This window comes from Callionymus lyra, chromosome 12 (assembly GCF_982586985.1).
Source record: "Callionymus lyra chromosome 12, fCalLyr1.hap1.1, whole genome shotgun sequence".
NCBI classification, from domain to species: domain Eukaryota; kingdom Metazoa; phylum Chordata; class Actinopteri; order Syngnathiformes; family Callionymidae; genus Callionymus; species Callionymus lyra.
The window spans coordinates 7,188,134-7,200,406 of NC_141829.1; the positions used below are offsets into that span (position 1 = coordinate 7,188,134).

The 12,273-nt window shown below is 27.1% G+C and overlaps 1 protein-coding gene across 2 annotated transcripts in view; it reads right to left on the minus strand.

Moving 5' to 3' along the window:
* gdap2 (ganglioside induced differentiation associated protein 2) overlaps positions 1-12,273 on the minus strand; it is a 32,329-nt gene that overhangs the window by 18,447 nt on the left and 1,609 nt on the right. Inside the window, exons 2-7 of one of the 2 annotated variants that reach the window (XM_087804042.1) lie at positions 11,605-11,819; positions 7,184-7,323; positions 5,947-6,100; positions 4,069-4,157; positions 3,928-4,004; positions 3,704-3,863 (exon numbers count right to left, since the gene is read on the minus strand). In XM_087804042.1, the coding sequence (XP_087660168.1) occupies positions 3,704-3,863; positions 3,928-4,004; positions 4,069-4,157; positions 5,947-6,100; positions 7,184-7,323; positions 11,605-11,789 (805 nt within the window). In that variant the 5' untranslated portion in view covers positions 11,790-11,819. Of the gene's footprint in view, positions 1-3,703; positions 3,864-3,927; positions 4,005-4,068; positions 4,158-5,946; positions 6,101-7,183; positions 7,324-11,604; positions 11,823-12,273 lie in introns of both variants that reach the window. The other variant, XM_087804041.1, reaches the window with a different exon arrangement.

A 12,273-nucleotide genomic window follows, 5' to 3' on the forward strand; every position in this document is an offset into this window, starting at 1 on the left:
TCTCGACGACATCTGATCCACGAACATGTTGGATCTCAGATTGACTCGTTGGGTGGTTTTTATTATTATTTTTTCACGTTAGTGAGTCTTCGGTCGTCTGGACTCGAAACAAGAAGATACGGAACAATGTACGGATTTTGTTTCGTCATCAAAGGATCTTCGGAAAATGTTCTCAACAGATTAAAGTCGTAAATATTACATTTATTAATGTTTGACATTGAATTTGATTACGTGATTTAAGTTGTATACGTCACATTCATTATGACATTAAAGTAATAATACATTTATAACAAGGATAATATCATGTATGTATAATATACATATATATAATAAAGTCTATCTAATCTATATATACTACGAGGTTTCTGTTGTATATAGTACAATATGAAATTAAAGTCATAAATAGTATATTTATCACAAGATTAATATCCCAAAATATATTTAAGACAAGATTTAATTGGATATATTACATTATATTTACTTACTTACTAGTTATTATGAGATTTAAGTCGTATTATTACATGTATTACAAGATTTAAGTTGTATAATACAACTGTAACAAGATTAAAGTAGTACGTATTGCATTCATTTCCACGAGTTAAGCTGTATATATTATATTTATTACAAGATTAAAGTCATATATTTTACATTTATTACAAGATTTAAATTATATTTTATATTTATTACATTATTTAAATCAACACTGGCAACAAAAGTTAATAATTCTGATTTATTACAAGATTTTAGTTGCATATATTACACTTGTTACATTATTTATGTTGAATGGATTACATTTATGGCGAGATTGAAGTAATTTATATTACTATTATCATTACTACTATATTACTTGTTATGACGTTTTAATCGTATATTATATTTATTACATGATTGAAGTTAAGTTTATGGCACTGGCAATACAAGTTCCAGATACTAATTTTAGTTTAGTATATATAATTACACATTTATTATAACATTTAAGTTGTATATATTACATGTATTACAAAATTTAAGTTGTATATATTACATGTATTACAACATTTAAGTTGTATATATTACATTTATTACAAGATTTCAGTTGTATATGTTACATGTATTACAAGATTTCAGTTGTATATATTTCATTAATTACAAGATTTTTGTTGTATTTATTCCATTTATATATTCATTATAAATGTAATATTTCACAACTGTATTCATAATAAATGTAATATTTCACAACTGTATTCATAATAAATGTAATATTTCACAACCGTATTCATAATAAATGTAATATATCACAACCGTATTCATGATAAATGTAATATTTCGCAACCGTATTCAATATAAATGTAATATTTCACAACCGTATTCAATATAAATGTTATATTTTACCACATATTCATAATAAATGTAATATTTCACAACCGTATTCATGATAAATGTAATATTTCACAACTGTATTCATGATAAATGTAATATTTCACAACCGTATTCATAATAAATGTAATATATCACAACCGTATTCATGATAAATGTAATATTTCGCAACCGTATTCAATATAAATGTAATATTTCACAACCGTATTCAATATAAATGTTATATTTTACCACATATTCATAATAAATGTAATATTTCACAACCGTATTCATGATAAATGTAATATTTCACAACCGTATTCAATATAAATGTTATATTTTACCACATATTCATAATAAATGTAATATATCACAACCGTATTCATGATAAATGTAATATTTCACAACTGTATTCATAATAAATGTAATATTTCACAACCATATTCATGATTAGTAATATATAGATAGATAGAACTTTATTAATAAATGTAATATTTAACAACACTATTCATAATTAAAGTAATATATAGATAGATAGATAGAACTTTATTAATAAATGTAATATTTCACAACCGTATTCATAATAAATGTAATATTTCACAACCATATTCATAATAAATGTAATATATAAACTCTGATAATAGCGTCGCTGCCACCCAGTGGTTACTTTTAAATTCGTTTTTTTGTCAGGATGTAATCCCGACGTAGCGAAGCTGGAATTCCTTCAACCCGGTCCATTCATACCTCGGTCACATGACCGGCCTCGGAGTCAGAGCGGCCCCTGCGAGGGGACATTTTCAAACACACAATGATGTGCTTCGTTCAACACACAGTTCAGCACATAGTTGTCACTGAGTTCAGAGTCACCTGCTCGACGAACATCCACCTGTTGTGTCTCTAACACGTGGATTCTACGTCCAACAAACGTGTCTCAGGTGGTGAGAAAATCTATTTTTGTTCCTCTGAGTCTAGACTGTGTTACCAATAAAGATGTGTTTAAGATAAGATAAGGGACAGAACTTTCTGATCCATTTGAAACCTTTTATTATTTAAACTAAAAATGAACAAGTGGGTCTTAACCTTCTGTCCTTCTTATCCAAAGGATAAATAACAATTAATAAATAATAAATAATAATTTTATAATAGTTTTTTCTTGTATTCAAATCCTTTGCTACTTCTACGTCCACTTCCACCGTCTAAAATAATAATTTAATTTAATGTTTTATTAATATAGTGTTACATATATACAATTTTATTTAATTTTTTTTTTTTATTAAAAGTTTTTTAATCTTTATTTTATTGTAGGTAAAAATATCACTTTATTTATTGTATTTTATTAATATTTCATTTTATTGATCTCATTTTATTTGTATTTTAATCATCTAATTTTATAGTATTTTATTTAATTTATAAAATTGAATTGTATTTTATTAATCTTAATTAATCTTATTTTATTTGTATTTTAATAATTTAATTTTATTATATAGTATTTAATTTATATATTTGAATTGTATTTCATTAATCGCAATTAAGCTTATTTTATTTGTATTTTAATCATCTAATTTTATAGTAAGTAAGTAAGTAAGTAAGTAATATTTATTTATATAGCGCTTTTCGAGACCAGGGTCACAAAGCGCTTAAACAATCAAAACAATACTCAAAAAAGTACATACTTTAAAGATCAAGATAATACTGAGAACAACACAGGAGTTCGAGAAATTCAAGGAAAAGCCTGAACAAATAGAAACGTCTTAAGATGTTTCTTAAAGGAGTCAGTATAGTAATTTATTTAATTATAAAATTGAATTGTATTTTATTAATCTCAATAAATCTTATTTTATTTGTATTTTAATAATCTCATTGTATTATATAGCATTTTATTTGATTTAATTTATATACTTTTATTTTATTTATTAATCTCATTTTATTTTATTATATTTCATGTAATTTATATAATTTAATTGTATTATATTGATCTCATTTTATTTTAATTAGCTCACTTTCTTGAATTGTTTATTATTAATTGCATTTTCATATCTATATATATATATATATATATAAAAATACACACATATATATGTGTGTCTGTGAATATACACACACACACACACACACACACACACATACATATACATATATATACAGTACATACATACATACATATACATATATATATATATACAAATACACATGTATAAACACATATAAATACACACACACATACATATACATATATATACAGTACATACATACATGCATACATATACATATATATATATATATATATACAAATACACATGTACACACACACATAAATAAACACACACATGCATATATATACTCTAATAGAAACATTTGAGGTTCATACCTTCCAGAGTTCCTGGTTTCTCAGTGATCCGGATCTGTCTTTCGGGAACGACCGGTTCTCCTTCAGAGTTCCCGATGTCGGGGGGTAAGAGACCCACACTGGCCTTCTCCTCCTGCTCGGAGCGAGGGTAGTACAGCGGCAGCAGCTTCCTGTACACGGGCTGGAGGAACGAACAAACGAGGTAGTCGAGAAAAGTCAGAAAACAACGAAAACGTGGCACAAACCTCTTCGGCCTCTGAGACGGCGAACACTACAGCTTCCAGACTGTTCCCGTGGTTCTCCAGGAACCTGCGCACCGTTCCTGTCGCAGCAACCATGGCGTTACAAACACACTCAGGACATGCAGATCTTTCTCGTGGTCTCACTGAAAGCGATGTGTGTAGCGTCCTCCAGTGGATACCCTCGCTTCGCCGTCGTCACCACACAGATGCCCACAGACGACATGGACTGTTCTCTGGAGAGACAAGTCAACGACTCACAAGTGCAGCTTCTAACGTCAACGTTAGTTTGAACCGTTATAGACGCATTTAACTAGTAAACATCATTTCTAGAAGGAAATACAGTAAATGCTGAATCTGCTGAATGTGTAAACCTAAATAATTGGAACAGTTGAAATGATGGAATAAAGAAAAAAGACTGATGTGAAAACATTGAAATAAACTATAAATAAAAAAGTATAATTTGTAGTAGAAGTAGAATAAGCAGTAGTAGTGGTAGTAGAAGTAGTAGTAAATGAGTAGTAGGGGCATAAGTAGTAGAATTAGTAAGTAAGTAAGTAAGTAAGTAAGTAAGTAATATTTATTTATATAGCGCTTTTCGAGACCAGGGTCACAAAGCGCTTTAACAATCAAAACAATACTCAAAACAGTACATACTTCAAAGATCAAGATAATACTGAGAACAACACAGGAGTTCGAGAAATTCAAGGAAAAGCCTGAACAAATAGAAACGTCTTAAGATGTTTCTTAAAGGAGTCAGTAGATCCATCAAGCGCAAAGAGAGAGAAGATCGTTCCAAAGCTTAGGAGCAACAGTCTGAAAAGATTTCTCTCCTCTGGTCCTGAGTCGTGTGCGTGGAACCATAAGTAGATTCTGATCCACAGACCTCAGAGCCCGAGCTGGGGTGTAAGTCTGGATCAGATCACTGATGGAAGGTCTGACCATGAATAGATCTGAAAGTAAGAACCAGAATTTTAAAGTTGATCCTGAAAGAAACTGGAAGCCAGTGAAGAGTTTTAAGGATCGGAGAAATGTGAGTTCTTCTACTTGAGCGGGTCAGAATTCTCGCTGCAGAGTGGTAGTGGTAGAAGTAGAAGAAGTAGTAGTAGTAGAAGTTGTAGAAGTAGTGGTACTGGGAGTAGAATAAGTAGTAGAAGTAGAGGAAGAAGTAGTAGTAGAAGTAGAGGAAGAAGTAGTAGTAGAAGTAGAGGAAGAAGTAGTAGTAGTAGAGGAAGTAGTAGTAGTGGAAGTAGATGAAGTAGTAGAATTAGTAGTAGTAGTAGTAGTTGTATTTATTACAAGATTAAAGTCATATATTTTACATCCATTATGAGATTTATATTGTATATTACATTAATTACATTATTTAAGTTGTTGTATTACATTTATTTAAGTTGTTATTTTACATTTATTACAAGATTTTAATGGTATATTATATTTTATCATTATTTACGTTGTATGTATTACATTTATTATACTACATTTATTAGTAATTACATGTATTTACAACACTGGCAATGCAAGTTTCGGATTCTAAAGCAATTTATACATTTCAGTCTTTATTTAAACTTTGCATTTTTATCTGTAAGGGATTTAAATAAATATAAGAATAAATAAATGTTACTTCATATTTATTTGTTTCATTTTATTTAACATTTTATACGGTTGAAGCATTTTTTAAGACACATTATGTTCAGAAAATAATGTTATATATATATAAATATGTATAAAATTCATGTTCAGATAATAACGTTAAATATATACTTTTATAATTCATGTTCAGATAATGCTGGTAAATATATATTTTTATAATTCATGTTCAGATAATGATGTTATTTATATAAATATATATAAACTTCATGTTTAGATAATGATGTTAAATATACTGTATATTTTTATTATTTGTTCAGATAATGATGTTATTTATATAAATATATATAAAATTCATGTTAAGATAATGATGTTAAATATATATAAAAACTATATACAGTATATATATAGATCTAATGGCGGCGAGGCTCTTACACGGCGAGCTGCAGGATGTTCCTGTAGCAGCTGAACAGCGAACTCTCTGCTGCCGTCCTGTACTTGGACTTGAACTTGGGTCCGACGGTGTGGATGATGAATCTGGCTGCCAGGTTGAAGCCTTTGGTGAGCTTCGCTTCTCCTGTGCGGCAACCTGGAGAAGATAAAGAGTTTCTTAGCTGTATTAAAGTTTTAACACAAAATATAAGTGTATTTCTGGCTCAGTTACAAGGTTTTAAACTTTTTTTAAATGTACAATGTAATGTAATGTAAGAGTCTTCAAAAAACAAGTACAGTGACTGATGATTCAACGTTGACATTTAAATAAATATATATATTATATTATATTTATTTATATTTATTCTGTGGGGAGGTACGGTGATGTCGTCATTTTTCTTGTGTTTGTTTTAATGAAAAAGGAAAATGTAAATAATATGAATAGTAAAAAATGATTTATTTTAACGTGGGGTATGAATTAAAAAACATTAAAAAATTCCCTAATTGTTTCCTTTAATAGTTTAAATATTTATGTTTTCTTTGTATTTCATTGATGTACTTGTTTATATTAATTTAATAAATATGAATTAATAATGTATTTTTTTTTAATGTTATTATTTATTTTATCCTTCAATTATTTTTTAATACGATTGTTTGTGGTGTTGTAGAAATACACATTTATATACAGTACTATAAAATAATATAAAGTACTATAAAATAATATAAAGTGCGTAACAAGGATGAAAAAAAACAACCTTTAATCCTAACAACAATTCCATGTCAACATTCATTTATTTGTATAATTTATTTAGTTTTATTAGTTAATATATTTATATATGTTTTTTTTATTTAATGTCATTTATTTGTATATTTTTAATTTAATTTTTTTTTTTAAACGGAATCAATTCATAATATATTTTCCATTAATTAAAAATATATATATATACATTTATTTATCTTTTTTATTTTTATGGAACTTTATTAATTCGATTTACATTTAATATTTTGCGTCGTCAATGGCTAAAATAAATTTACACAACTGTTGCACAATAAAGATTTAAAGATGTTGTAATTATGGGATGGAAACTCCTGCCGAGAGAAAGTAAAGGTTCCAGAGGTTTGCGTCTCTAATTCAACTCAGCTGAGCATCATGTGTTCGACTCTCAGGGACTTAAGTTGATCAACGACAGGTTCGAGTAAATCATGAGGAGGAACGAAAAAAAACCTCTCAACTCTTCACCTTTGAGTTTGACGAGTTCCTCCCTGAGCTCCGGCCCGGCGTTGGCGTGGACGCTGTCAGAGATCGGGTTCTTGTCGCTCAGGAACTCGTTGCTGGTGTTTGTGATGGCGGTGCAGTTCAAGACGGACACGTCGCCCGAGCTGGAGACACAACAGAGCTTTAGTGACGGGGATTCAACACTAGCATTGTGTTGTGCACTTTAAAATAAACTATAAAATGAAATAAAATACAATAAAATAAGATTCATTGAGATTAATAAAATACATGTGTAATAAAATACATTAAAATAATATGAGAATAAAATAATAATAATAAAATACAATAAAATGAAGTGAGGTCGATAGAATAAATGACAATATTAAAATACATAAAAATAAAACAAGATCAAGTATGTAAAATAAAATTAAGCGAGAGTAATAAAATGAAGTAAAATGAGATTAATAAAATAAAATATTATTAATAAAATACCATAAATAAAGTGATAATAATAAAATACAATAAATTAAGGATTAAAATAAAATAAGATCCATAAAATACAATGAAGCAAAAGATGAATAAAAATAAAACAAGATTAATGAAATGTAAATAAAACGAGATTAATAAAATAAAACAAGATTAATGAAATAGAAATAAAACAAGATTAATAAAATAAAACAAGATTAATGGAATAGAAATAAAACAAGATTAATGAAATGTGAATAAAACGAGATTAATAAAATAAACCAAGATTAATGAAATAGAAATAAAACAAGATTAATGAAATAAAACAAGATCAAGTATATACAATAAAATGAAGTGAGAGTAATAAATGAAATAAAATGAGATTAATAAAATACAATATTATTAATAAAATACAATAAATTAAGGATTCAAATAAAATCCATAATACAATGAAGCAAAAGATTAATAAAAATAAAACAAGATTAATGAAATGGAAATAAAACAAGATTAATAAAATAAAATGAGATGAATAAAAAAATATAAAAAATAAAACAAGATTAATAAAATAAAATTAGATTAATAAAAAAATATAAAAAATAAAACAAGATTAATAAAATAAAATTAGATTAATAAAAAAAAACAAAAAAAATAACAAGATTAATAACATAAAACAGAATGAGATTATTAAAATACGAACAAAATTAAACAATATTTATAAAATAAAATTAGATTAATAAAATAAATTAAAATAAGACACAATAAACAGAAAACAGGAGTGATACAATAAAATGAAAAAATACAACAAAATTAAAACCAGATTAATAGAAAAAAAGAATAAAATAAATTAAAATGAGATTATTAAAAAATAAAACAAGATTAATAAAATAAAATGAGTTTTAAAATACAATACAAACAAACAATATTTATCAAATAAAATGAGATAAATAAAAAAAACAATAAAAATCAAAGAAGATTAATAAAATAAAAAGAGATAAATAAAATAGATAAATACAATAAAGATATAACAAGATTGATAAAATACATTAAAATAATATAAACAAAATACAATAAAAATAAAACCAGTGTCTCGTAAATTAAAGTTAAAGCTGCTAAATGACAATTTTTTGCACTGAACACTAGATGAATAAAAACTAAATAAATAAACAGAAGTTTTCATTAGTTTGATATGTTTTGTAAGTATAAAGGAATAAAACACAGAAACAATATTTTAGCCTGTATTTTGTAATTAAATCACATGTTCTATTGCTTCTCTAACCTATAGAAATGTTTAAACAGAACAATGAGGGTCAAGTTACAAATCTAAGGAAGTGATGCAGAGACTTGAAAAAGAGGAATTTCAAGTCGTCTAAGATCCTTGTTTTTTGAAGCCGTCGCACCCAGAGAAGTCACGTGACACAGTTTGAAGTGGACGACAACATCACAACTTGAATAGTCAAGATTTTAAAACGACAGATGATCATTTGTTGTTTTGTATCATGGACTAGTTTCTTCTTCATACAACACTAGTTGCTTCAGTAAATGGTGACGACGAGTGTCAGAATAATCTCATCTTTAGACGCTCAGGGACGTCCTGGACACGAGGCAGGAATGTTTCGAAGGGACAAGAAAGAACAAGAAGCTTCTCATGGAGACACTCGCAGCAAACGCTGAGCTGCTCATGTGACGCTGAAGCAAAGAGGATTTTTTCAAGGGTTTGTTCTCTCGGTACGACTTTAAATTCACTTCATTATTGGAACAAGGACTGAATTATGTGTGAGAAGGACAAGAAACACTAATATAATTGTGATGATTTAGAGTTTTGAGGGAACGTTTATATCATCAATTACAGTCAATTTAATTTCGCCTAAAAGACACGACGTGACCTGAAGGGATGTTATTGGTTCAACAAACATCAACAAGATAAACAGACTTCAGAATAAAAGCCTGTTTTAAAAATTGAGGATTAAAACTGTGGAAAAAAGGCAGTTTTTCTAACATTTAATGAATATAAAAAACTTCAATATGTATCAAAAATAATCCAGTGAAAAAAAACAAAAACTGCTTAGAAAATGCTTTTATATTTCATTTATTTACTTATTAATTATACCTATATACTTATGGAATTGTTGAATGTTTAATAATGTATTTGTTTATTAAAATTGTATTTGTTTAATTAATTCTTTAAATGTGTTTATATTATATTAATTTTTTTATTTTTGATTTATAACATTTATATTTTTATTTTTTATGGAAACTAGCCGGGTCACTTTGACCCTTAAGATAACACCACAGGTAAGAGATAATATTGGTTAAAAAAACTCCAGACTTCGGAATAAAAACCTGTTTAATGCTGAAGATTAAAACTGGAAAAAAGGAGTTAATATTGTACATTTTATTTATTTTATTTTATTTACATATTTATAAAATGTTTGCATGTTTCATTCATTAATTATTATATATGTATTTTCATGTATGCATTTGTATATTTAAATTGTATTTGCTAGTTTGTTTTTATTTTATAAATTATATTTGAATGTATATATTTATCTTTTTTAATATCTTTTTCTGGACTATTATACATTCTTATTTGAAAATTTGCATTATTCTACTGGTTTGTGCGACATGAGATTAAGTGCTAATATTGGTTTTAATAAAACCTTTATTTATTCAAGTTACAAAACACAGACATTAGAATAAACGTCTGTTTAAACACTGAAGTAACGTTAAAACTGCAGTATGAAAAGGGACCGACTTCCCCAACAATATCTAATAAATTTAAAAAAGTATTACTTATCAACTAAATGTCTAATCTGTATATAACGCACAAAACACTTTAATGGAAGCATGAAATGAGCTAAGATGCTTCCTGTGACATCAACTTGTTAAATCCAGAGTAAATATGTTGAGACGTCATTGGTCGTTACACAGTCATAAATAAATAAATAAGAATGTCTATATCTACTCTATATCTACATCTACTGTATATATATACATATATATGTATATATATGTATATATATATATATATATATATATATAGACTAGATATAGAAATATGTATATACAGTATGTACTGTGTATATATAGAGTAGATGTATATATATATATATATATATATATACTACTCTTTATCTATAGCTACTGTAAATATATATATATATATATATATACATCTACTCTATATATACACAGTACATACTGTATATACATATTTCTATATCTAGTCTCTCTCTCTCTCTCTCTCTATCTACTGTATATCTATATCTACTGTTTATCTATATCTATATATCTACTGTATATCTATGTCTACTGTTTATCTATACGTCTACTGTTTATCTATATATCTACTGTACATCTATATCTATACATCTACTGTTTATCTATATATCTACTGTATATCTATATCTATGTCTACTGTTTATCTATACGTCTACTGTTTATCTATATATATACATCTACTGTATATCTATATATCTACTGTTTATCTAGATCTATATATCTACTGTATGTCTATATCTATACATCTACTGTATATCTATATATCTACTGTTTATCTAGATCTATATATCTACTGTATGTCTATATCTATATTTCTACTGTATATCTATATATCTAGTGTTTATCTATATCTATATATCTAGTGTTTATCTATATCTATATATCTAGTGTTTATCTTTATCTATATTTCTACTGTATATCTATATCTATATATCTACTGTTTATCTATATCTATATATCTACTGTTTATCTATATCTATATATCTAGTGTTTATCTTTATCTATATATCTAGCGTTTATCTATATCTATATATCTAGTGTTTATCTATATCTATATATCTAGTGTTTATCTTTATCTATATATCTACTGTTTATCTATATATCTATATCTATATCTTCATCTCCTTGTTTATATAACAGATGTTTGAACCTGTATCCAGAGATTGTTCAACCTTCACAGTAAACGTGACACAAAGACTCACAAAAGGATGATCTTGCGGTTGATGTCGGCTCTATAAGGGAACGGCGACGGGAAGAACTGCTGACTCTGCAGACCGTCATGAGGAAGAACCTCCTGGTCATCCTCGGCCTGCTGCTGCCAGCTGGGGAGAGAATGGACGTCGACGAATTGCGAGCGAGCGCCCAGAGGATCCATCCCCTCCGGCATCACAGGGTCACACTGGCGTTATAAAAAGATCTTCTAGAAGAAATACAGAAAGTTAGTTGTTTAACTTTGTGCGCAATGAAAGATCTCGAAACATCACACGTGTTGTTTTGCAGTTTTTTTAAATTATTTTTATAGTTTGCAACATATGTGTAAACTAAGAAACTATATACATATATATATATATATATATATATATATATATATATATATATATATACTGGAGGAAAAAAATACAGTTTTTATATGTGATTCTCAACTTGGAAATATGTTTTAGGACATTTTACTTAGTAGATGCTTTGTTGTTTCAGTTTTTAAGATTTTTTTCATAGCTTGTATTTGATTTCATAATTTAAAGTACAGTATAGTAGAGTTTTTAAATGAGTTTTCAGGAAATTAAAAATTTCGTTTTTTGAGATGGTACATTTGTTTACAGAAAACTGTTTTTGTGGTTTTCAAAATTTGTTTCAGATTTTTTTTAAACATT